The sequence below is a fragment of the Anarhichas minor genome, unplaced genomic scaffold (assembly GCF_050575085.1).
Source record: "Anarhichas minor isolate MPS153535 unplaced genomic scaffold, ASM5057508v1 ptg000040l, whole genome shotgun sequence".
Taxonomy (NCBI): Eukaryota; Metazoa; Chordata; class Actinopteri; order Perciformes; family Anarhichadidae; genus Anarhichas; species Anarhichas minor.
The window spans coordinates 8342085-8367909 of NW_027466486.1; the positions used below are offsets into that span (position 1 = coordinate 8342085).

Consider the following 25825-nt stretch of genomic DNA (forward strand, 5'->3'; position numbering starts at 1 on the left):
CAGAAAAGTACCACTTTAAATCCAGTGTTTACCAAAGATGTGTTTATAAGTTGCTTGGAAATTCATCATGAAAAGCAGAAAATCTTAGTCGACTGAGACCAAAATGACTAGTTGACTAATCGACAAAGTGAGGGTAGCTCTAGAATATCTCCACTTGGGTTCGGAGAAACTGTAAGGAGCATTTTTGCTATTTTATTGACAACTTTGGAAATATTTGACAATCATTTGACGTATGAGCTTGTCAGATAACGAATGTGCCCTCATAACGAGCAACTTGTTAAATAATCGAACTGGTCTTATTTGTGTCTGGTATTAATGGAAGCTGAGATTCAGACTTATTCATGTCTGAGAGAGTAAGTGTTCGTAAAAAGCTGAATGGTTTTCTGGCTGCAGAGTCACTTCATTTAAAAAATAAAAAGTCCCATGCTGACTTAGTTCTTGGAGGTCAAGTGGCATAATTGTGTTTCGGGGCAGAAGGATGATCCGTCTTCATGCTGCACACAGGAGTGTCATTGCATAAAGGTCACTGGCAGTTGAATCTTCGGAGCTTTAAAGGTTTTCTCCTAAGTGAGGTGCTTTTTGTGTTGAGAGAGCAGAAAGACTCGTGTGAATTGCAGAGGATCGTGCAGCTTATGCGTCTTCTACTCCGAAGTTGCTGGAGGTGCTTTGATGCACTCTGTAGCAGCCTGTTGACATGGAAACTGAAGAGGCTATTGTTTGACGCGTGTTTTCCGCCGCCTGTGCTGGTGAAATAAGGATCAATTCATGAGTCACTTGATCATGCAGTTTGCTTTGGTGTCTTCAAATATTGGAGAATGACTCCTTAATGTCATGCCTCACAGTGATTTTAAAGAGTTGGCTGAGCCTTTTACCTTGTAGAAATTGAAAGATACACTCCCTCAATGTGACAGTCTTTTCATGTTTAATCTGATTACCTACTCTTTGCTGAGCCATAGTGCCATGCACAGAGATCAGCTTCAGGCTGTGGCTATGGTTAACAACAAATCAGTGCGGAATAGTGCATTACAGATCCAAATCGCTTCTAAAAGCATCCATCGCATCAAACATTAAATGCATCACCTAAACTGATTCTGGGCCGTGTTTCTGCGCTTCATCACTGAGTGAGTAAAAGCTCGTAATATTGAGCTCCTTGTGGATTGTGCGAGTCATTAATGTGCTTCAATATGAGCTCATGGAGCTTAAAATGATCTTTATTGACAAAGCGAAAAGGCAATATTTTATTTTTTAAGTCAGCTGCAATCCTGAATCAAAACACGCAGCAGACGCAGCATAATGAATTCCTATATAATGAGATAAGTGGGAAAAGAGCAAATGTTAAACTAAGACGGAGCAGACAAATGGGAAGGAGGTTGGAGTACATATGGCCTCAGGCATAACGTATCATGTGCTCTTTATCTCCGCTCATCTTCCGTCTTGTGTGTGCAGTGTATTTGCATGTCAAGGAGAAAGGCTGTCTAAGTGGTCATATTCTCTGGGGACCTGGACAGCCAACTAAGTAAATCCGATTGTTGAATAATGCATCAAAAGATCCTGTCGGTTACATTAAGTCACTCTCAGATTCTCTGTCTTTGTGCGGCTTCAGCTTTACAGTTAAATGTCCAATCTGTGTCTCCCCAGAGAGTCTATGGACCCTGGTGATGACCCATGATGATGCTCGCTGAAGGGTCTCTCTGAGCTGAAACCCGCCATTGTAGGACCCACGTGGATGAAGAGGAGGTGGTGGCTCTGCCCCCGGACGCTGTGACAATGGTGAAAGCTCAGCGGAGCCAGCCTGTGAAATGTGGGAAGCCCCGGAAGGAGAAGGGAAGCAAGGAGAAAGGAGGTGGTGTGAAAAAAGGGAAAGAGAGAAAAAATGAGTTGAGAGGAAGGAAAAAGAGGGATAGAAAAGAGTCTCATCGACATAGAAAGAAGACGCTGGCAGGGGGTGACGGAGATGCGCTGGATTGTTGCGTCCTGCTCACCCGTCTGGAGGAGAAACGAGTTGAGGGTAAAGTAAAGGATGCACCAAAATCTGGGAAACAAAAGAGGGTTAAAGTCAAGAAGAAGCTGCACTCCAGCTCCAGTCAAAGAAGGACCAAATCTGGATTTAAGAAAACGTCCACAGCCAATCAGCAAGCACTGGAACCAAAAATCAACCAATCTGACGCCTTACTCACGTTTCCCGCACCTGTCTTTGAGCCCCGCCAGCGGAGAATGGCCTCTCTTAACGCTGAGGCTGTCAACAGCTTGCTGCTCTACAGAGATGATTCAAATCTCACGAAGAAACGGCAGCCTTCTAGTGAAGACAAAGCAAAAGATAGTCTCACTAAAAATGAAAATAGAGGTCATAAAACCAAAAAGGTTCCCCCGAGAGGGAAAGCAGACCCAAAAGAAAGACCTAAAAAACAGAGGCGGTCGCCAGCGAAGGCTGAGAACATCGACTGGTTGGCTTTGTTTGCGCCGACGCCTCGGCGTCAAGCAGGCCTTACTGCTGCAACGCTGCTCAAACTCACTAGTAGCCGGTATGGAACCAAACGGCAAAAGAAGACGGACTCCAAGCCGGCGAGTGGGAGTGAAGCAGCAGCGACGACTCAGGGTGAGATTAGCGGTAAGCCAGTATGTGGAGAAACGACGCTGACCAAAGGAACAACACATCCCAAACATGCGGACCAACTAAAGCACATAAAACAGGGTACAGAAGATCCGGTTCGTTCCCAGCCGGACTCTACCATCCAGGGTTGCTGCAGTTTGTGTAAAAGTGAGGCTCTGGATCCAGAGTGGAAGGGCGCCGCAGGAGGACAGGAGTGTCTCAAACATGAGCTCCATCGTGGCTCTTCGCTGGGATTCTCCTTGAAAACAATCAAAAAGGAGCAGGTGGAGACTGACGTGTCTTCCTGCTACTGCTGCTCCCAGGAGAGGTGCGTCGAGTACTGTCACAGACTGGCCCTCTTCCTGGAGGACAAGACCTTCAAGGAGCCCGAGGACGGCACGCTGTCCGAGGTGTTCCACCACCACCATCACCACCACCACCATCATCACCACCATCTTCAGGCCCCTCACTCCGTAACCCATCCGGCAGCCATAACCATCAGCCCGCACACCTACACCTGTTTCCCCGGCTACTACGTCCACTTCAGCCACCCGGACACCTCCCCCTCTCCCATGTCACCCCTCGCTTTGTCCCCAAAGAGCGGCAAGAGACCCAAGCTGCTGCCCAGCACCGGTCCACAGCCCTCAGGGATTACCCATCCAGTGTACTGCTGCACCTCAGTGGAGGCGTGCTACGGAGAGCCCTGCAGGGTCAACGGCTACTCCTCCTACACCGGTGTGATTCCAGCCATCGCCAGAGGAGGGTGCTCCTTCAGCCCCCCGGACTGCACCAAATGTAACCACGGCATCAAAAGAGGTGAGCAGACAGTCAATGATGAGTTAATGTACTGGTATCTGTCTTAATGGTACTTATGTAACAACACTCCTCAAACGCCTCAGATGTAAGGAATAAGGACAGTAGCGTGTCCATTATCTCTTTTATTTCTGAATCCTAATAGGATGTGTGTAGTAAAAGTGTGGCAGTGATGTACTGCAGATTAACTTTAAAGTTGCCTTCCTTAAGATTCCCGTCCTGGTTGAGTGAAAACTCCCCCTGCATGTTGGATGTCAACATCTTTCTTCAACTCCTGGCCCCCAGTTTGTAACGGAGGCTTATTGTTCTACATTTGGAGTTTGTAGTAAATTCTCAGTCTTTCGAGAGCTTCCTGCGGAGCCACAAAATAAGTGAAGCAACTTTTTGTTCACAGGCTGAGCTCCCCATGAGAAGGAAACTGAACTTTATGTGTAAAATAAAATCACTGACCCCTTTAAGTAAGACAGAAGGATTCCCCGACTAGGTTTTAGTATTAAACGTTCATGAGCTTAGCTCTCCGTAGTTCTTAGGTTATTTCCCCCCCCCCCTCCAATTCCGGCTGCCACAGCAGTACAATGTGCTGAGAATAGCTATCATGTTAGGCATTTTTAATCTTCCATTTTGGAATGTCACTTGAGCGGGAGGTAACAAAGAAAATATCAGATAAAGGGCAAGACCTCTTTTGTCTTCGTTTGAATACAAGCGGCCGGACAGTGAATACACGGCCTTTGCGGCTGAAAACCTAATGAGCTCATCGTATGAGCTCAAATGTCAGCAGTTAGTTACAGAGTTTGAGTCAGAGATGTGAACCAGAACAGGAAAAACGCTTTATGATATGCGTCTCTCTGTGCGAGTGTATGGTTAGAAAACACCTGACTGTGACCTCAAAGCAACACTAATGACACGTGAGCACACACTGTTGCACCTCAGCTGCACTCACTCACCCCCCCTCTCTCTCTCTTTCTCTTTCTCTCTCTCTCTCTCTCTCTGTGGCAACCAAAAGCAGGTCAGGCTGTGAGGGCTGAGACTCTTGTTGACAAGAGCACCGAAATCTTCAGGTTTTTACTATTAGATTTCACAGAAGACATTTTGACATTCGTCACAGTAGGACGAGCACAGGTGTAAATAATAGAATTGATGACGGCTGAATTGCATTTAGCTGCTCATCCTGGTATTGTGCATGTTGGCTTACTGTCACCATGTCACGGCTTACTGGGGACTCATGAATAGAACAGAGCTATGGTTAATATTATTCGTAACACCTGTGGTTTTCCTGTCACGACAAGTCAAAATGTCTCCTGTGAAAACGGCCTCGTCCACCCACACAGGTGTTTTTTCACTTTTCTGCCTGATTAGACCTCTTCTCCGTACTGAATGGGCACGGATCAGGTTTGATTGACATCTCCCTCGCCCTCCTGTTAATTTTGCTGCACCTGTTCAGGCGAAACAACTTGCACCTTATTGGGCAGCAGCCTGGTCTCCTGCATTCAATTCAATACTTAAATGCCATGTCAAAGTCTCCTCAGTTCAGCTTTTAAAAGCAGACAAAAACACACACGCATAAGTAAATACATTATAGAAAAAACAGTTACTGCATTTATACATTCAAACATAAATACATAAAATGATTGCTCTGGAAATACACACTCTCTGTGCAACAAGCAGAAGCACATGGCTTATTATTATGAGTGAGACTGGCGAGGATCAAGATAAGAGTATCAGGGCCAACCAGAGGCAGAGTAGGGTTAGTCACGCTATGGTAGGACAGAAATGTAGCAACTGGGAATGTTCGATGACATTTTGTATAATTGTTTGCCACGAACTTCTATTCGTTGCACAGAAAGTAATTCTGAAGAAATGTAATTGAGAATGCAGTTTAGTTGTATGGGAATGCAATTTTTTAGGAGACTGTGTCATCCGCCTGAGCAGAGGTGTGAGTAGTGAAAACACCTCTTGTGGGTGTGCAGGGCTTTTAAATGATACGATAATTAAATCACGATGTAGTAATTGTGGTGGCAGAAATATTCAGACGATTACTTTAAAGCAACACATTTTACATAAGAAATGGCACATCCTCCTTTTTACAACACAAAGACTGAATTCAAAAGCAATGAAATGTTCTCTACTGTGTAGAGCAGCATTTTGATGTTGAGGTTGAGCTATCTTGAGCCACATTACAGTACACACTACATCAGAATTTATGAGGTCAGTAAAGGTTTCGCACATAAAATCTTAATTTGCAGTCACTATTAACTGGCTGTCAAATAAATGTAGTGGAGTATAAAATGCAATGTTCCCTCTGAAATGTAGTGTGTGTATAAAGCAGCATAACATGTAAGTACTCAATTAAAGTACAAGTAACACAACAGTATGATACACATCCATGTACGCATATATACGTGTGTGTGTGTATGTATATATATATATATATATATATATATATATATATAAATCCTATGTTTGCTCATGGCAAGTGGCGTAATGCTTACGTTAATGTATTCTCCATGGAGGAAACATTGACCATTAATTAACCTTAATGTCATCACCACAACTGTCATGGGAGTGTGCAGAACCTGTTCTTGTTATTGCACACTTAGCTTTAGTGTGTGTGTATGTGTTTGTGTGTGTGTGAGGGGTTTCAATGTTAAAGACTATAATTGACCTTAATTGAGGCTCTGTTTGTTATTTCTGCTGCTTCAGCGGAACTAATAACTGAGTATCGTTCATGTCTCTATTGTGTAACCTTATTAAAGGTTGATGATCACCGTAGCGGCTCCTTAAAGGACTGTCTGTCACTCTACTTTATGTTGCCTGTTTTGTTTCTTCCTCAGACGACTACCCATCGACCCTCAACGACCATCACAGATCTTCCTCCATCCCCATCTCTCCCGGCCCCAGAACCCTGACTGGCTGCCCCTCTCCCACTGTGCCTCCGGCCGGCCAATCTGTGCCCCGCATCCAGACTCCACTGTCGGACCCCGGCCGACCGCAGCCGCCGCTGCAGGTGGCGAAGGAGTGTCCACAGAGTGCCAAGTCGCCCAGCGGGTCGAGGTCTGGCGCGCGCGGCACCGGCGGCATCGGCGGCATCGGCTCGGCTGCCTGCCCTCTCAACAGGAACAAGAAGCAGAAGCTCGGCGCCGCCAGCGTCGGAGGGCGAACGGTTGCTAAGCAGCCAAAGAACGGACGCCAAAAATCAACCAATGGCTGGCAACCAGTTGGCCTGCCCTTTCAGAAGGAGGTTTTCTCTGTGGTACGTAGAGAAAGCCATGCTGGTGCTTTCTGATGCAGCCATGACGGTGCCGCTTGTAATTACATGTGGTGTCATTTAACGGGCCTGCCTTGTCCTAAGAGAGTGTGATTTATTACACCCGCATCGTAGACATTAGAGCTGTTTCACTGTATGTTGAGTTTTGTCCACATTTCTGTTGAGGTACAGAAGTCATTCAATACAAATCACATTTCATCAGCGTCTGGCTGCTTGAGGAGTCAACATTTCCTGCTGCCTGTGTTCCCAGGGAGAGGAGGCTCCGGTGCTGAGGAAGTGTTTCGAGGGAGTCCAGAGGGACGGGGAGCTGATTCGGGTCAGAGACACTGTTCTGCTGAAATCTGGACCTAGAAAGAAGTCTCTGCCTTACGTAGCCAAGATCTCATCTCTGTGGGAAGAGCCAGAGTCAGGTAGGACACCTACTGCACACAGTGTTGACTTCCAGCACACGAGAAAGCTGAATCAATGCGGTAATAACCGGCTGAGCACTGAAGTGAACTGTGTGTGTTTTTGTTTGTTTGTCTTCAGGAGAGCTGATGATGAGTCTGTTTTGGTACTACCGTCCAGAACACACACAGGGGGGACGCAATCCCAGTCTACATTGTGAGGTGAGGTTTTACGCCTTTTTTTTTTTAATACCGGTTTCCGATTGGTCTGCAAGTGTTAGACGTAAAATCAAACATAGCTCCAGTTAACAATCTGCAAACAGTTTGTAAATCAGTGTGTGAGGTTTATTTAACTGAATGTAAGCATCGCTAGAATATTTATGCTTCATGCCACGTTAGCCACGTCTCTTAAGTGGAAAAGTGGAAATAAGATAAACCGACTTTTAAAACACAATCTATTATACCTATCTCTTTTTCAAAAAGAAACTTTATATTTATAACATCTTCAGTAGGAACAAATGAGTCTGAGAACCACAGACAGAGGGGAAGTTGGAAAGAACTGAGAAACAGATTACGGCATTGTTAGTTTTGGAATTAGATTTTTGTTGATGTAAAGTATACAGTGACAACATTATCTTTTAAACAGTGTCTCTTTTCTGTTGGCTAAGTGTGCAGGGTATATTCTGGCTTAATTCCTTTTTCTAATAAAATATTTTCCTGTCGGATATGAGAATTAGTTTGCAACACAACATAACACACTAATGTTTTTAGCAATTCATCTTGAGCCTCTCTCCATTCACTTCTGACTCTGAAAGTGAAAATGAGTTTGAAAGAGATGAGTATGAACAAACAAACACGCACGTACGCTGGCAGACACACATGTTGACGAGCAGCTTCTGTTGCGCTTGCGTCGCATTGTCGGTAATCTCCCAAAGGACCAAGTTGCACTTTATTTAATCTCTAGAAACAATAAACCACACAGCTGTCATTTCTCGGCTGAATTTACAAACGCATCAGAGCAGCGGTGTGAGAACAGTAGCAGGGCTTTGTCTCTGAGGAAGTGACTCTGTCTCGCTCCTTCTCCATGTCTGGAAGGCACAAGTGCTCATGTGCAATGAAGTAGGAAGGCCTGAAGGAAGTAAGGATTAGCAGAAGTGGACTGTAATGTTAATAATGATGTCTTCTTTAGTGTGAAATCACCTGAAAATAAGAATCGTTGTGTTTTCGTTACATTAGAATGAGCTGTTTGTATCTACATTTACTGATTCACAGAGTCCGCCATGTTACTACGGTAGCCCAGAACGGACAAACTAAACACCGGCTCTAGATGGGGCCATTTACATTTTGTGTCGACCACTTCTGCTACATGCTTGGCACACAGGCGAAGCTTTTGTTGGTTGAATCTGCAACCTCACCGCTAGATGCTGCCAAATGCTACACACTGCACCTTTAAGGGATCAGTTGCTTCATTTTGAGTCTTGGTTGATTGAGTTTTTTTTTTTTTTACATGACTGACACTTTCTTTCTCCAGAATGAGATCTTTGCGTCTCGTCACCAGGATGTGAACAGTGTGGCCTGTATTGAAGACAAATGCTATGTCCTAACATTGGCACAGTTTTGTCGGTAAGAGAGAACATTTTGTGGTGGCTTTCTTTGAAGTGTATTTCTTGCATTAAACATGTTTCCTTAGAAAGATGACATAGTCCTGCTGAGAAAATCCTACAGCGCTGGTTTTGAAATGCACAATGTTTAACACAAAAAGCAGGCTGTTTTTTCTCAGTCCCTCAGACAAGTTTGCTCCCATGAAACATCTGTTTTCTTAAATGCTTTTTTTAAGACGATTGAGTTTGATGTCCGACTATTTGTGCTTCGTCCAGATTTTGTGCCTTGGTAAAACGCCATAGGGAGGGCGTGCGCGACTGTGCCGCCTCCTTCGTGGTGCCACCCATTGTCGGCAACGCCATGCCCACCCACCACTGTGTGCCCGATGACGTCGACCCAGAGCTGGTGTATTTCTGTCGACACGTCTATGACTTTCGCTACGGACGCCTCCTCAAGAACCTGCAGTAGCATCTGACGGGGGCATGACACGTGATGCTATTGGAAGTGAGATAATCTTATACACCTTCCACAACTTGTTATTGGCTACACACCTACCTGCTGCTTGTGGGACAGCAACTGGAAGTTTAGAATGAAGGATTGACAGATGAGCTTCATTTGTTTTAAAATCACTTGCTCGTACTTACATACCACACCTTTTATTTAGTAAAAGTAATACTCTGACATGTAGTATAACAGTTAATATGGCAGTGTAATGGTCTTTGTCATACATGGCTCTGTGGTGTCGTAGCAGCTGTTTGGAGAACGTGGAACTTACTCTGCTGTAGAAAATGCTACTGTAGCTCTTAGAAATGTGACATTTGATGAGTATGAAGAGAGGTTGATGTTACATGTGAAATATGTTACTGTCTGCCTGACGGATATCAGACACTTGGTGTGTCTCAATGATACGCCATAGCTGAAGAAACTTTTAGGCATATCATGCCGCATTGGCCCTTGAGAGGAGACAAAGAGATTTCTGAGTGGCTGAATATTCAATCACATTTGATATTAAGATATATTCTGCATACAAATGTTTTACAGAGAAGCTCCAGTGAACATCTGTGTTCAAGGTGTTTTAGGGAATAGTTTTTGGGGATATTTTTTGCTTTCTTGACAAAAGTTAGATGAGATAATCGATGCCGCTCTTGTGTCTGTATGGTTAAATATGAACCTAGTGCACTGCACCCTTTAGCTTAGCATCGAGACTCAAAACGGGACAGGGTCTGGCTAGCTCTTTCCACCTGTTTCCTGTCTTTGTGCTGAGCTAAGCTAACCATGACAAACATGAGAGTCGTATCGAGTTTCTCATCAAACTCTTGGCAAGAAAGCAAATTTCCCAATTTTCAAACTGTTCTATGATTTAACATTTCCATTTCCATGTAACTATGATTGACCCTGTATGTCTTTCTAGTGAACTCTTAACCACAGCTGTGAGGAGAGTTCTTGATCAGAAGGTTTGATGAAATCAAATTCAACTCTGTTAACACTGATTAAGTACAGGCGCGGCAAACAACGAAACGTGGACGTTTTTTTTAGCTCCACCTCTCTGTTTTTTTCCTGAGAGAAGTATGAATTTTATGTAACTCTTCGATTCACCTGAATGGTGATTTCCTAACGTAGTACTACACTCTACAAAGAAAGCACACTTCAGTTAGTTTAGCTTTTTGCAGTGTGAAGACGGCCGATGAGCCGAGCATTGACAGGTTTTTTTTGTTATGCCGATGCTGAGGAATATTTTACCTTCTCAAAGCTGATTGTCAGAGGAGTAATATGACTCCGGTGTCAGCTAACTGTACATTTGCATTTATATATCTGGATGAGTGTCTGTTCTGTTCGTGGCAGATGGCAGTTAGTCACCTATATTCTTGTTTCTTCACCGCTGAGATGGTGAGTAATGTATTCAGTGTAGCAATTAGATCTGTGATTATGATGATGATCCATTCCTATGTTTGAGAGAAGATATGTATTTATTTCTGTACTGAGAAAATATAATTTATTTTCAAAAGATAATTTTAAAGAATAGAGTTTTAGATGAGTGGCTTGTATTCCTGATTATAAAGGAGGTTTCTCCTTCTTAGCTGCACTGTCTACGATGAAACGTGTGAGTCATTCGCAATAGTATTTCTGTGACTGAGCTTGCTTGCCTAATACAAGCCTATTAAATGTTGTGTTGAAAGTGTTGAAGTCCTCCGGGCAGATGCGAGGACACATTTAGAAGGATCTCAGATACAGTTTGAAGGACACCTGCTAACATGTGACCAGAGATGCTTAACCTGCAGGACCAAAACGTACCTTGGCCTCTCCCAGCTTCCTGTCACTTCTCCTGAGATGATAAAGCTTTGCCTCGTCACCTTTAAATGCCGAATGCTACAATGATTTAAACCTACCTTGCCATTAGCCTGTGCCCTTGATCTTGCTGCCTTATAGAACATTCCCAGCCTTTCATTTAGAGATGTCTGCTGATATCAGCCTCGGGTAATGAGGCTTCTTAGTGTGCTGTATTGATTTTTCTCATCTAACTCTCAACAAGAAAGTGTATTTCCCAAAAATATTGAGTTTGTAGTTTTGTGCTTCTCGAAGAACAGCGGCTGCAGTCCGCTTGAACTCCATCGGTTGGGATGAATTTCAGTGGTTACAACGTTTTCATGGTGGACAAAAAGTATCAAAATGTCCACAGAGACTTTTCTAATCCGCTTCTTCGTCATAATCCACCTCTCAGCTGTCCGTCTGTATGGTTATTATGTCCCCAACAAAAGACACAACTTCCTGGCAGAGCTTCAAGCAGTGAGGAAATGGATTATGCCGCAAGAGTGTTTGTGAGTGTTTTAATTCTTTATTCTGCTTTGAAACTTGTCACCATTTCAATCCTTTGTGTCCGACACGTTTTAAGATCCCAACCGCTGTTCTTCATGAACTGCAAACTATTTACAACTACCTTTAAACCACAGGGGGTCGTTGATTGTGAAAATATACATTTTGGGTGGAGTACCATTTGAAAATGCCCACATCCTGCCTACTTCTGCTTTACTTTTTGTACGGAGGATTGGGTCCATTACTTTTTGACTCTCGTTCGTTTATTAGACCCTGACATTTTGATCAAAGCAAAGGTTATCCGTCTGTATCAAAACTAAAGCAAACTTTCACTGACTGGAACATTTAATTGAACGTTGATGGATGGTGGACAGACGGTATGGAAGCCCACAGAGTACAATCCAACAAAGCAGAAGTGGGTTTTATTTGGTTTTATTTGGATGTTCAATTTTAAATCCCCCTGGAGGTTCTGGATCAGAGTTAGAAACCACACACAGTCCATGTTATGGCCTTAGGAATCGCTCTGCAAACTAGTTATGTCTAATCAAGATGTGTGATACTTATGTCTTAATTGGTCCTCTGTGCCTGTTCCCATCAACCCGTATTTACTCCGAATGTTTTCCCCGACGAGAAGGACGAGCTGTTGTTTTCACCCACCTTCCAAATGCCTTTCATTGTTGCCCGATGACGCTGGTCTGATCTTGAATCACCACAAAGAGGTGTTTGCACCAAAAAGAGAAAGACGGGAAGGTATCGAAACGTGAATTTTAATTTCATTCCCAGGTGTACAAAAAAAACAACAACTATACTTTGGTTCTTCTGATGTGAATTTATGTTCATATTCTTTGCATGGCGTTTTTGGAAATATCTTGGAAATATTAACCACAGCACAGATTATTTGTATGGTTTCAAATGGACCTCTGTAATATAAGAAAAATATTTAATTGTAATAAATAATATATGAGTTTGAACATGTTTGGAAGCTTTTTTTATGGCTTGTATCTAGTTTAATTGGCAAATACTCTAGCCAAGGGGAGAGCTGTAGTAATAGTTGTTGCCCACATGGGGGCTCACTCAGCCAATATTTGTATATGTGATTGGTTTTATCAAACGCAGTCATCGCAGCGATCAGAACACTGAGATTTAAAAGGGGTTTTTGAAAAATTATATTATTTTGTGTCAAATATTACATTACAAAAATGCTCTATAAAGGTTCATGTATGTTTGTTCAATTAGAAATGTATGCCTCCATTTGAGAAAGTTTTACAATTTCAGCGATGAAAGGAGACTCAAACCTTTCTGCCACATGAAAACTACATATAAATCAACTTTATTTTAACTTAAATCTCAAGTAAAAAACACAAAGAAAAATAATATTTAATCAAAATCACAGTTATCCTTTTATTAACTCACGCCTTTCCCCTTTGTTTCTACTTTTCTTATTCATTCATCTCCTTCCGCCGGAAATGACAAGGATCCTATTTATTTATTTATTACACTGCGTAGATCATGACAGGAAAAACAAGAGTGTGAGCATCTTGAAAGCCGACACGAGGAGACATAAATCATCTCACTTCAATAATCAGGCCTCTGATGAATATGTATGAGGCCTCCAGCACTACTCAATCAGGTTATGAGGTTTTAGATGGCAGGTAAATCATTTGCATCTGAAACAGCAAGCGTGTGTGGGGAAAGAGTCGGAGAGAAGAGCCAGCTGCTTCAATTCACCTATGATTTAGCAGTGGTGTGTTGGTGTGTGTGCTGCTGTCTCAATGAGTTGTGCAGGGAATGTGTGTTTATGACATTGCTGCATCTTCTGGATGTCCTGGTCCTGTTTTTTGTGTTTTTGCAGTGACAGCCAGTACAGAATCAACATGTCTTTTTAATCGATTATTCCCAACCACGGGTACTTGCATGCGAAGGGGGCACCTCTGTATAAATGATTGTGAAAACGAACGAAAAATCAACCAAAAATATTTATTTATTTATAAACGTTTTAACCGCTAAAGATAATTAACAGTTTAAAATGCTAAACGTAATGGGTAAACCTGTTAAAATAGCTAAAATTAATGGATAAATGGTTTATGAATGTTATGCAAAAGATTTAAATTGAAATGAACATATTTGGAGCATCTGATAGAGCTGTGGGTGTACCTCATACAAAAAGGGATAACCACTAAATGTTGTTTAAAGGACAAAATATTTGAAAGAAAAAAAAAAACTTTTCTTACAAAGCCTCTCAACAAAGGATTTAGTTATGAGTTGGGCTGAGAGCATGTGTATACCAGTATAGAGGTCCTGAGGTCTTTAAATTACACACCTGCATGGACTGACTCATTCCAATTTTCACCACTCTCCTGTCTTTTGAAGCTTTCCTGAGTACAGCTTTATACACCAGCGATGTACTCAACCACATGCGCACAGCTGCTTTAGCTTTTGAAAATTTAAGATTATTCTTGCAAAGATTTGTCAAAACAGATTTGTTTCTCCTGCTGCTTTGTTGGTCTGCACAAAGTCCTCTCCACAGAAGAAAGATATTCAAGATTTTAATGCTCAATCAAGCCCTCATTAATGTTTCTGTTTGTTTTCTCCCTACAGTGCCCCCTCGAAAGAGCCTTGTGAGTCTAGAGGGAAACAAAGTACTACAGTTGCAAATGACAGCCTGCCAATTGTTTTCTTCAGCTCAAAATGCCCTGCAAGGTTATTCCAGAATTGTCTTGTTTGTTTATTTGTATCATCAGGCGGCAAGAGTAGACATCACAACAACACCATTATCTTTTAAGAATAGGTTTACATTGTTTTTCTGCTCGTGTTGTTTCATAGCTCTGTCCTTCTGAACATTACAAATGCATAGAGTTCAGGCCAACAATCCAAAGCACCATCATCTCTCCTGAATTTACACCCACAGCACACAACTACCGGTACTTCACTTCATCAACATCACTGACATTTGCATATAAAGACTTTGTTAAGCCTGCTTGTATTTGCATTTTCATAAATGATGTTGACAACACAATCAGACATGCGGATAGCAAGGTGCATAAGTAGATTTGCTTACAATAAATTGCACATGGACCATGTTCAAATCGTTTAAATAAGTTTTTCTACCACCAATCTGCCCTCAACATCCCATAGTGACAAAGCGAAAACAGTATTTTAGAAAAAACAAATTGCGAAAACTGAAATATAACATTGACATCAAGTATTCAGACCCTTTGCTATGTAGCTCAGGTGCCTCCTATTTCTCTTGATTAACTTGCATCGCTGTTTCAACACCTTGATTGGAGTCCACCTGTGGCACATTGAATTGATTGAACATGATTTGTAAAGTCATGCACTTGTCTATATAAGGTCTCACAGCTGACAATGCATATCGGAGCAAAAAAACGGGTTGTGGGACTTTGATATACAACATATTTTATTATTGCAACGCAACAGAGTGGGTGGTGTTGTTTGGTATACAGCATGGTCGCACAGGACTTGAGGTAGCAGGTCAGAAAATGCTGAGAACTCTGCAATGGTGCATTTTACTCACCAGACCGCTTGTTTTCAGGTAAAAGTGGCTCAGGTATCTTGTAACATATGCAGAACATTTGCATAAATTAGGTAAGCACAATTTGAAAAATGCACCTATAGCGGTAAAAAGTTTTTTTTTTTAAAGCAAATTCAACACAAGTTAACTGTCATTTTAATTTATGAAATGTTGACTATTTTACTCTCTGTAGTGTTTTAAATATCCTAATGAACGATATAGATGATGGTTTTTATTCTCTCACCATCTAAAAGTTTGACATTTACTCAAGCTGCAGAATTTGCATACAGCGGCAGCAGAGAGTGTGAAAAGCGTCCAGTGGCTCAAGGCCAAACCGAATGACAGAAATACATAATTTATTATCACAGAAACTCTTCATGTTCCTGTTTTATCACACAATGAATGGAGAGGGGACAATGATTTAAATAAACATGTTTATTGAATGAAATTCAACAAAATAGAAGATAAAACGCATGTAAAACACCTATACAGTTCTCCAAATACACCATCAGTTTAAGTTGACAGGAATGGCATAAACATTTAGATTAGAACAGCATGCTTATATATATATATATATATATATATATATATATATATATATATATATATACACGTAAAGTAGTAGACATGCTCAAGAATATGAATATGTACAACAATTAGATGAAAAACTGTACATTGTGTATTTTTGCAAAGACAAGAGCAAAATCACTGTTTAAAGTCACTTTCAATACATAAACCTCCACACATTTGTTCAAAATATAAATCATTACACAACATGGTACATCCTTTGAAGCAAAGCAGGTCAGTGTTTTTACACCTGTAGAAATTCAGTCAAAGAGACGGAGCTGTACATTTTTATTTATGACTATAACCCGTTAAATAAAAGCCTTGCCACTTTGTCAGTTTTCGAATTTCAATGAGCTTTAAATTAATTTAGTTTCTTACTTAATTTGCCTGTCAGTATAAACACTGACCAGATTCAGATTAAATATGAAGTAAAGAAGATACCCTGTGTCCTTTCTGGAAAACAGCAGCAGATACAATTCCTGTGCGTATTCAAGAGAAACAACTATTAAGCATAAATGTCTTGAGGAATAACGTTATTTACAACAGCACCTGCTAAATCTGCAACAATCGTGGAGGTGTGAAGGCGCTGCACTCTGTGTGACATCGTCAGGGTGCTTGACCCCTGACCTCTGTCCTTTCCTGTTTTTGTCCTCCGGAACAGGAAGTGGCTGCACAGGTAGGAGAGGAACTTTTTGTGCAATGAGGCGTAAATAAAAGGGTTGTAGCAGGTGGAGCTCATGGCGAGCAGGTGAGTGGACACCTGGATGATGTTAACGTAACTCTTCCCTAAGATGGAGAAGTCTGTGTCCAGGTCACGGATCAGATTCACCACCTGTGAAGTTAAACAATGTTTAGCACTCAGCATTCATACAAGGAAAAAGTAATTTGGTAATCAATTCAACAATTACATTCTTCAGAAATTTGTTATAAGTATCACTGAATGTTTAGTTTGTTTGCTTTTTGTAAGCTAAGCAATGGTATCACCGTTAAAATGCACTTCAGTACATGTAAGTCAGTAAGTGAACGTGTCACTGCTCATGCCGCTGTGACCGGTTCTGACTCTTTAGCTCAGTAAAACGCTGTGTTGCTGGTTCAAGTGGGTCATTTCAGTCTGAAGACTGTGTTTTTTGCAGAGTAAGATTGAAATATTTACACTCCTCTCATGTCTATGCAATGAAAGCTACAGTGAGCTTAGTTTAGCACAAAGACTGGAAAGGAGGAAACAGTTAACATGTTTTATCTCATTTGTTTAATCTGACTAAAAATCTGTGTGTCTGGCAGTCTCACTTTGACTTCAAGACTTGTTGAAGTCACTGCACCGGCCAAAAAGTAGCCCAACACACAATCGCCACAAAGCCAATATTTGTAGGGTTTTGTAAAAATTAAACAATCAAGATACAGTGTTTGTTTTCGAGCTTTCGAGGTGCTAGTAGATATATTTAGATTCTATGGACTGAGCAAGCAGTTAAGGAACCCTTAATAATTCATTATCTCCCCCATTGGTCGAGAGTGGGCTTGTGTACGTGTGTGCATGTGTCGGTAAGTGATAAATCTCTGACTAATCTCGTACTCTGCTGCATCAAACTGCGTAATATTTCGGGTTGCCAGTTTTAGCCACTGACTCATCACTGACTACTCTTAAACCTGATTCCGTTCATTCATCGCTGCTTGTTTTTGAGTTTGAATTAGGTGTGTTTTAGAAAGCCTTACAGACTAGACGTTAGCCAATTGTGGTTTGAATTTATTCAATAATACAATACAGCAGTTGTTGCAGACACACTTGGCCGAAATCTGCACTCTACTGTGTGCACCATTCTAGTTTATTCATGTTTTCCTGTATCCATCAAATCATCAGTCTCTCTTTCCCACTCATCTGTACCTGTAAGGGAAGCCATGAGAAGGCGAAACAGAGGACGGACACCAGCAGCAGGTAGAAGGTCTTCCTCCTCTGTCTGCTCCATGCAGCCCTCGCAGATCTCAACTCCTGACACGCCGTCAAGCCTGACTTGGTCCTCTGCTTCAGCTGGTAGGATATAGCACAGTAGGAAATGGAGACTGCAGCCAGTGGGACAAAGTAGGAGAAGAGGAGAATGAAGCAGGAGTAGATGAATCGGCCTCGCTCCTGGCCATCCCAGAACTCCTCACAAACGGTCATCTGCAGCCCTGCAGCCCGCAGGTCCAGGTGGACGGTGTGTAGTGCCGTAGGTGTGGATAAAGCCAGAGAGGACAGCCAGATCAGGACCACCAGACCTAAGCAGAACTGGCCCCCTGCTCTTTTGCGGATGGGATAAGCCACAACCACGTAACGATCCACTGCGATGGCCATGAGGGACAGGCATGCTGCGTAGACAGCTGCAGACTGCATGACGGTGACGAAATGACACATGTGGGGACCAAACACCCATCCACGCTGGTCAAAAGCGTAGGATGCAGTCAAAGGGACGCAGAAGACGCACATGACCAGGTCGACCAGTGCCAGGTTGCTGATGAGGAAGTTTGTGGTGTTGTGTCTTTTCTTGTTGTGCCAGATGAGAAAGAGCAGGAGGAGGTTGCCGGAGCAGCCGACCAGCACCACGGCACAGTAGAGAGGGATGAAGACGGGCTTCAGGTCGGACAGGAGGTCCAGGCCAGAAAAGGATGGGTCCGAGAACGGGGAGGTGGAGAAGAGGGGGTGAGACGAGTTGCAGCAGGAGAAGGTGAATGAAGAGTCAGACATGGATGGAGATGACGAAGAGGCTGGAGAAGAAGAGTTCACCCTGGATCGGTTCAGTGACTTCTCCCAGTCCATATCTGCAGGAGCCACAATGAATAACAAACTATTTATAATCTGCAGCATATTCTGCACATATGATACCTAATTATGCATCATAATTGCCTGCAAATATTTGCAAAATGCATTAAACAATTTTATTGAACCCAAAGTGATATTAAATCTCCATAAATTATGGAGATTCGAGATGTGTTTGAACAGAGCGAGAGAAACAAATTTGTGTCCATCTTCAAAACTCATGGTATACATGGGGAGAGAAAATGTGTGTATTAGCCCGACATCCCAAGAGAAAATGGTACGCACAACCTTTTAGGGGACAGATACTATAAATCATTATAATTTATGATAATCATAATCATAAAAAAAACAGCAACATCTGTCGAGCTGTTCATATTCCTACACAGTCAAAGTTTGAGCATGAAAATCGATCTTGATTTGAAAAGCTGCAGGGCTTGTCAATTTCATCCACCTCTTCTGCATACTTCCTCTCCTCTTCACTCTACACTTGTCACCTTTTTATTCACCGCTCCAAATATTTTCCATCTCATTCTTTGGAAAACATTTTGGTTTTCATAACCATTCCATGGCTCTTCTTTCTCTCTTAGCTCCATATAGAGCAGCAATATCATCCTCAGAGTCCAACTAAATGGTCATCCTGAACATCTGTTGAATCCTGTGACGTCAACCTAGTTATTACTGAGCAATAAGAGATACTAATCTGCCACTATGCATGTTAAAATGAATGTTGATTTATTGGTTCATTAACAAAAAACACATGACAGCAAAGAGAACGAAAGCACTGGAGTGGTTTATATTTAAATTTGCAAGATAAGAAAATGATATCTGTCCTGCAATGAATCACACTATATATCTACACAAATGTCAAACAATCAGTATCTACAAAACTAATCTTGTCAGATTAGCCAAATTCCAAATAGTTCTAACACAAATGTGAAAGCGTCATCTGTAAATCAAAAGCCTACTGTAGAGCATGAATAAGTGCGTATTAATGACCTACTTAGGCTGACCGCACCATTTGTCGTAATGTTACTGTTCTCTTACTAAATTATCTGAATTTTACGATGGAGATTGGTTTAATCATGTACAACAATATGCACCAGACTTTTCTCATGCTGAATCAGCTTAAAGCCTCATTGACCTAACCTAATCAGCGATACATTGATTTGTACGTAATTCACATACATCAGTTTTCTTTTTTTATAAATCTCAAGAAGCCCTAAATACACAAAATAGATCTCAATCTTATCATTAAACAACTATTTATTCTCTTAGAAATAACTTCATGCAAATTTGACAGTTATCAGAGTACATGCATTTTCGAAATGTAGGAATTAAAAGAAAGTACCTCTGAGAGATGTCAGTCAGACATTTTTTAATGACTTGGACAGTCCAGAATTCGTTTGTGTCCTCTGTCCGATGGGTGTCCAACTATGTGCAGCCTCACATCTTCACTGCAACCCACTCGCTTCTGAATTTAGAGGTGATCTCTCTCTCTCTCTCTCTCTCTCTCTCAGCATACAGTAAGTGTTTATGTGAATGAGTCACCTCCAGTAAAATGGCTGTCTGTCTTTACCCTCAATGGACAATCATTATAATCTCCTATGATATTCCTCTTGGGAACAATATGGTAATAAATAGTGACGTTATAATGACCTTGCCTTGTTTTATGGCATTTTTATGCCATGGAATCGCTATAATTTTCCTATTGGGACTTATAACGTGTCTTTGGTTTTATATAGTCATTTTATAGTGTTCCTTACACATTTTATGATATTATTTCTAATAGATCGTCACTCATTTTATCCTAAATTTGCCATGTAACAGAAATCTCAACTAAGTGGAAGAGCTGACATATAATTTATTACAAATGTATTATCATATCTCTGAATCCTTTTTATGAAATATCCAGCTGTGAGGTTTTTCACGATGAGGCCTCTTAAGCAAACATATCCAGAAACCAACATTAGGGAGCATAAATTAAATTGAACAATAAAGGGACAAACCACGATCTTCCTCCTGCAGTACAAACCTAAATATTTATAAAACTGAAACTAATTTAGAAATTGTGTGTCTCCTCCCAAAGCAACTAAAAGAAGAACCCGTATGACTGAATCATTCATCTGCAGTATCTGCAAAGAGTAAACCAGGACTAAATTCATTTGCACTGGGATTTGATGGGAACAGAGGGATGATTGTGAAGAACATGAACTGGAAGAAAATGAAAAATATTTAAGGATTTATAAAGCAATTTTATCATTATGCAATTATTAATCATCATACAAGTTTGAAACAAATAATGGTCACCGTCAATGCAACAAAGTGTGGGTAAAGTGGGTCATCCTTTAACCACTATGTTGGCTGATGACGTGGCTCGTCCTGTTTGCATGTCAGGTGTCCTTAAACGAGACGCTGAACCCCAAGCTTCTCTCTGCACGCTTTCACAGCAGCCCTGTGCTCCTAAATGCTTCGGATGGGTTAAATGCAGAAGTCAAATTGCATGTATGCACCTGTATGTACTGTATATGACTTCTGATGTTTTGCAGCACAGTATTTGCTTGTATTTACCAATAAGGATGACTTATAAGTGCTTTGAGGCATTACCTGTTTTGGAGGGATTTATCACCATGTTTATTATTTACATGGCACCTTTTTTTGTAGCAACAGTTGCAATCTGTCATGTCTCAGTTCAGGCCTTTTCTTTTCCTATTACTGTTGCCTTGGATCTCTTAATTTTTAAACATTTGTATGCATTATAAATAGTTACAACACCAAAAAGATTTCCACATTATTCTTTAACTGCCCAGCATGCTTGTTTCTGGGAATGATTTTTACTTTTGCCATATACATCAAAACAGCTCCTGGCACAGTGGGCTCCATCGCACATATTGCACTTCAATGGTGGGGCGTGATGGACCTGTCTCGTCTACCTACATGGTAGCTGTTTGTAGCCATGCCAACCGGCCTGGCTCGTCACCCGTTCCTTTGCACAGTGCTACTGTTGAGCAGACCGCAACCTGAGGCACGTCCACCTATTTCACATGCACAAGTGGCTCCTCGTATGCTTTGTGAGCGCAGTCCTTCCTGATCTTTCTTTAAATTCCACAAGCCTGAATGTTCATGGCAAACAGGTCTTTGAATAGTCTTGGGCTTGTGTAGAGGTTGCCAACAAATGCATGATATCCAGTTCCCAGATATCCAGGGTTTACTAGGGACATTACTGAGTCATTAGGCAATCCATCTCCTGAAGGAAAAGCCGTAACTGTTTAATCACTGCTATTGTCGGGCCAACACAAAAAGCTTCAAGCCCCATTTGGTTGGTTTTCCTTTCATGTAGTGTCTGTATCTTGTCTGGGCCTTGCTTGCAACCATCCGCTCATTGACACTAATGTTTTGTCCTGGGTGAAAATGGGTCTTGCAGCTATCTTTGATACTTAAGGAGGGGGCTCAGGTGGAAAGGATGACCATGTACCTCACATTCTAGCTCTCTGTCCCTTTCTCCAGTTACATTTCCACTTCCCCAGGCTCCGTCATTGCCATTTTCTACCTGTCCACCAGATGCACTCTGACTCTAACACCTCTCCCATGTCACCTGACACTCACATCCAGCCACTCCCTCCTGCCTTGCAGTAACTTATTTTAGCCATCACCTGCTCACCTGTTTCCACTTACCCTCAACGGCCCTGCAGATATTTAACCAGTTCTCTACCCCAATCAGTTGCCAGAGTATCAGTGTTGCTTTGTGTCATTGCTTTTAAACCTCTGTTACCTGAACCCCATCTGTACCTGCCTGCACTTTCCCCTTCCCCATTCCTGCTGTCGTAGGCTCGATAGTATTTCTGTTTGGACATGCAAGTGAGGGTATGTATGTTCTTCTTTGCAATAAACCCCTGAACTGTTGCTGTTGGCCTGCATTGCCTGCATTCAGGTCCTTCCGTTGTTGCATCGCACTCCGTGTGGCTAAGACTATCACCCAAAAACCTGCCCCGGGTAAACAAAGTGGCAGGAAATCCCACAGAGGGGGGGAGGGGGGATGATAGGGACATAAATTAACAATTTCATCTCACACCATTGATACTGGATGGTGCGAAGGGGTTTTACTGTTGTTCAAATATCCAACCTCTCCCCAAAAATGCATTTAATTGCAAACTCGCTGACATACATTAATTGAGATTAAACATTATTTTGTGCTTGTTGTGTTGATATATTACAATGTATTTATTTTTATCCAGAGATGACATTGATGGTTAAATGGTTGCTGAAGCTCTTTTTGTCAGGGGACACCACAGCTGGCTTTCTTCATTAACACCTTCCACAGAAATTTAATTTGAATCAATGATGGGTGCCAATCATATTTTAATTTCCTGCCATCCGCTGCTCCACACTGTCATCTGTTATCCCAGTCTAACCTATTACAACAAAGCACGGCTCTATGAGACCTCGGAAGCTGCAAGTCACTGCTTTTACTCACTAAAATCGTAATAAGCATTCTCCAGTAAAAGTTATATAAAGTCCACTCTATTTGTCAAGATAAATGGCAGAATTTGTTCTGCCCTTGAAAGAAAAATGAGAACAAACACTGTTTAACTTGCATGCGTTGAGTTGATTTCACACTTTCTGTCCTCTGGGTCCTGGAAGATACAGCAGTCATTTCAAAGACCTCAGCTGAAATTGATTCACATTAGAGAATGAAGCCATGGTTGCTGTTATTCAAATGAATGCTGCTTAAGAACATTTTCCCTGGTTGAATTGATTTTATTCAGAATAACACTCAGTTGCCAATTTATTAGATACCTCTAGCTAACACTAATAGTCTATTAATACAGCAGCCCTGCAATAAAGCAGGTTATAATGTTAAGTTTATGTTGAAACTGTTTCAGAGAGGTGTTAATTCAACTTTGTGGTCATTTTGGGGGATGTGTAACCGTTGTGTTAACTATATTGCAAACTCATGGTCAAACTAGTTCTCGTATTAACAGTTTTCAAAATGTTGGGAGTCTATTGCCTTCAGTGATCCCTCTCGGCCGCTCAGCTTGGAAACAACTGGACTGACTGATAAGCTACTATGATGTATAGGCTTCCTTTAAGTTGGGGGACTTGGGGGAGACAGATTTTAAGATTTGATGCAGCAGAGGCCAGTCTCCAGTTCGATTCCCGGCTGGATCAGCTGCTGCATGTCATTCCTCTACTCTCCTTCGTCACATTTACTGACTGTCTCCACTGTCACAGAGAAAGGTAATCATTTAAAAAAATGTTCTTTGTCATCTAAAGATACTGCAGGGGGAAAGGCCGACCACAGGATGAAAACCCTGCAACACTTTACACTGTCGACCCTCACGCTTGCTCTTATATGCACAAATGTGTGGGAGAATATTCTAAGTTGTAATTGTACCTCAGCTGTCTAGCTAAATATAACCGTGCCCTTGCTTCAGCTTATGTGCCGACAAATAAACAGAATCAATTCTACTTTGTTTTTATTGAAACGTGGGTAAAACTTAATTGGTAAAATGGCAAAAATAAAGATGTTACACAATGTTACAATATTTTCAGGAATATATCACAGAGTATTCCCACTCTAGATGTCACAATTGTATAATGTCTGCAAGACGTCACAAGAGTCAATTACAACATGGTACTTTTTGTGCTCCTTCATCAACCTTGGCATATATATTGAATGAAGGGAGCCATTCTTGTAACATATAAAATGGGAATCAGTAAAAATAATAATCCTTCCAAGGGATGAATAATAATGACTGAATCAGTACTTAACACTCAGTTGCTGGGGTTACAGAGGATGATGACAGGCTGTAATTGCTTCGTTGACCACTGTTAACAAAAGCTTTGTTCAAAACAGTGCTATGACATAACGCAGCTCAAAATGAGCGTGGGGGTAACAAGTCAGCGCTACTCAATACACGCCAAATTAGTTCTTCTTTCGGTGTTACTATTTTAACACTCATTTCTCCGGGCTGTGTGCGCCATCTTCCTCGGGGTCGGCTCTCTCTCCCGTCGTGTCCTCTTCGATCTCTGTTTGGTTTGCTTCAGCCTGTTCGTTATTCTGAGACGGTCTCAGGAGATACTCCAGCTCTTCTGCGCTGATGGCCACCTTCTCAGGAATCAACCACCTCTTGAAGTTTTCAAGAGCGCTCGAGAAGAGAAGTACAAACAAGGTTTTAAGATGAGAAGAGGACTATTTGGGCTCTGGGAGACTTGAGTTAAGTTAAGGCAAGATAACCCTTTACCTCCTGCTTGTGTCCTGGCAGAAGTACGTGTGTGTATCATAATATGAAAGAATAATCTACCATCCTACCTCTCATCCATGTCACCGCTTTGGAAGATCTCCGAGGTCTGGCCGTCATGCAGGAATCTATCCCAACATTCTTTCTTAGCTTGAGACAAGGAGCGCAACATGTCCCTGGATGTCACATCACTTGACTGGCCCTTTAATTTCTTCAGGCGGTTCTCTGCACCAAAATGTAGACAAAAAAAATGTAAAGTCGAAATTCTTAATTAAGGAGGGGGCATCACATTTCTGACTTTTAGTCTATATGTCAGAAAAAGAGTTAAACAAAATGCCCATCAGTACTTTGAAACCCTATAATTCCAAATATCTCACATACAACTTGATTAAGATGATGGACACTGTACTGAGGACAGGGTGAGCTGAATGTGACATGATGCATGCAGTCATGTAAGGGGCAGGAAGATGGGAAGGATGCCTGTACCTAAGCTGGCTATGTAGATCTCAGAATCCTCCATGGGTTCCCATCCAGCGTTAGAAGAACTGGTATTTGTCCCATTTGAGTGTCCATTGAGCTGCAATCCGACTCGTGCGGCTGGCTGGAATGAGTCCCTGAACTCCGTGTTGATCGCCGGCGGGGCTGGTTCAGCTTGTGACTCCGGCAGACTGGAGCAGATTTCAGTCCACAGCTCCCCGCTGGAACGGACGTCCTCCTTATTCTCGAAGTCTTCAATCATTCTGGTCAACTGACTTGAGTTAGAACAGAAGTCAATATGCATTAGCATTAGCACAGTTGTGTTGATGGGTCTTTCAGCAGCATTAAAACAGGCATCGGGAGACACTTCGAATAGAAATGAAGAAAATCTGAAAGGTAAACTGCACAGGTTTCCAAATACTAAGCACAATCAAAAGCTGAGCTTTAATTTACCAAAATCTATCAACATACTTAGCTACTTTGGTGTCTAAAACCTATTTTTTTGAGTATTGTTTCCTTTCAAGTGTTTTTAAACGGTTCGTCATCATAATGATTTACAAACATGTCTTACCTGTGTGATGCTCTCAATAGAATAACCGTTATTTCTTCTAAAGTATGATTTTAAAGATGAAAGACTAGCCTCGCTAGCTAACTGTGTCCATGATCCAGTGTCTTAAATGGGGGACGTCCACTTCCTTATTTAGTGTCATATGATTGGACATTATAACCGTTCATCAAACCTTTCTAAAATATGA

General features: G+C 41.7%; 3 protein-coding genes across 5 annotated transcripts in view; 1 reads left to right on the forward strand and 2 right to left on the reverse strand.

The window, feature by feature from the left end:
* bahd1 (bromo adjacent homology domain containing 1) overlaps positions 1-14547 on the forward strand; it is a 29459-nt gene extending 14912 nt beyond the window's left edge. For 2 of the 3 annotated variants that reach the window (XM_076108512.1, XM_076108510.1), the window contains exons 2-7: positions 1639-3406; positions 6235-6653; positions 6919-7078; positions 7197-7276; positions 8586-8677; positions 8932-12438. In XM_076108512.1, the coding sequence (XP_075964627.1) occupies positions 1768-3406; positions 6235-6653; positions 6919-7078; positions 7197-7276; positions 8586-8677; positions 8932-9124 (2583 nt within the window). In that variant the 5' untranslated portion in view covers positions 1639-1767 and the 3' untranslated portion in view covers positions 9125-12438. Of the gene's footprint in view, positions 1-1638; positions 3407-6234; positions 6654-6918; positions 7079-7196; positions 7277-8585; positions 8678-8931; positions 12439-14065 lie in introns of those variants that run through there. The other variant, XM_076108511.1, reaches the window with a different exon arrangement.
* Positions 14548-15896: 1349 nt separating this feature from the next.
* On the reverse strand, positions 15897-18387 carry prlh2r (prolactin releasing hormone 2 receptor). The gene is made up of 2 exons (XM_076108667.1): positions 17446-18387; positions 15897-16398 (listed from the first exon to the last, which is right to left on the reverse strand). The coding sequence occupies exons 1-2, from the start codon at positions 18352-18354 to the stop codon at positions 16072-16074; spliced, it is 1236 nt and encodes a 411-aa protein (XP_075964782.1). The 5' UTR covers positions 18355-18387; the 3' UTR covers positions 15897-16071.
* Positions 18388-23811: 5424 nt separating this feature from the next.
* Positions 23812-25772, reverse strand: ccdc32 (coiled-coil domain containing 32). The gene is made up of 4 exons (XM_076107958.1): positions 25642-25772; positions 25080-25345; positions 24665-24818; positions 23812-24500 (listed from the first exon to the last, which is right to left on the reverse strand). Exons 2-4 carry the CDS (start codon positions 25330-25332, stop codon positions 24311-24313), a joined length of 597 nt encoding a protein of 198 aa, XP_075964073.1. The 5' UTR covers positions 25333-25345; positions 25642-25772; the 3' UTR covers positions 23812-24310.
* Between the last annotated feature and the right edge of the window lie 53 nt (positions 25773-25825).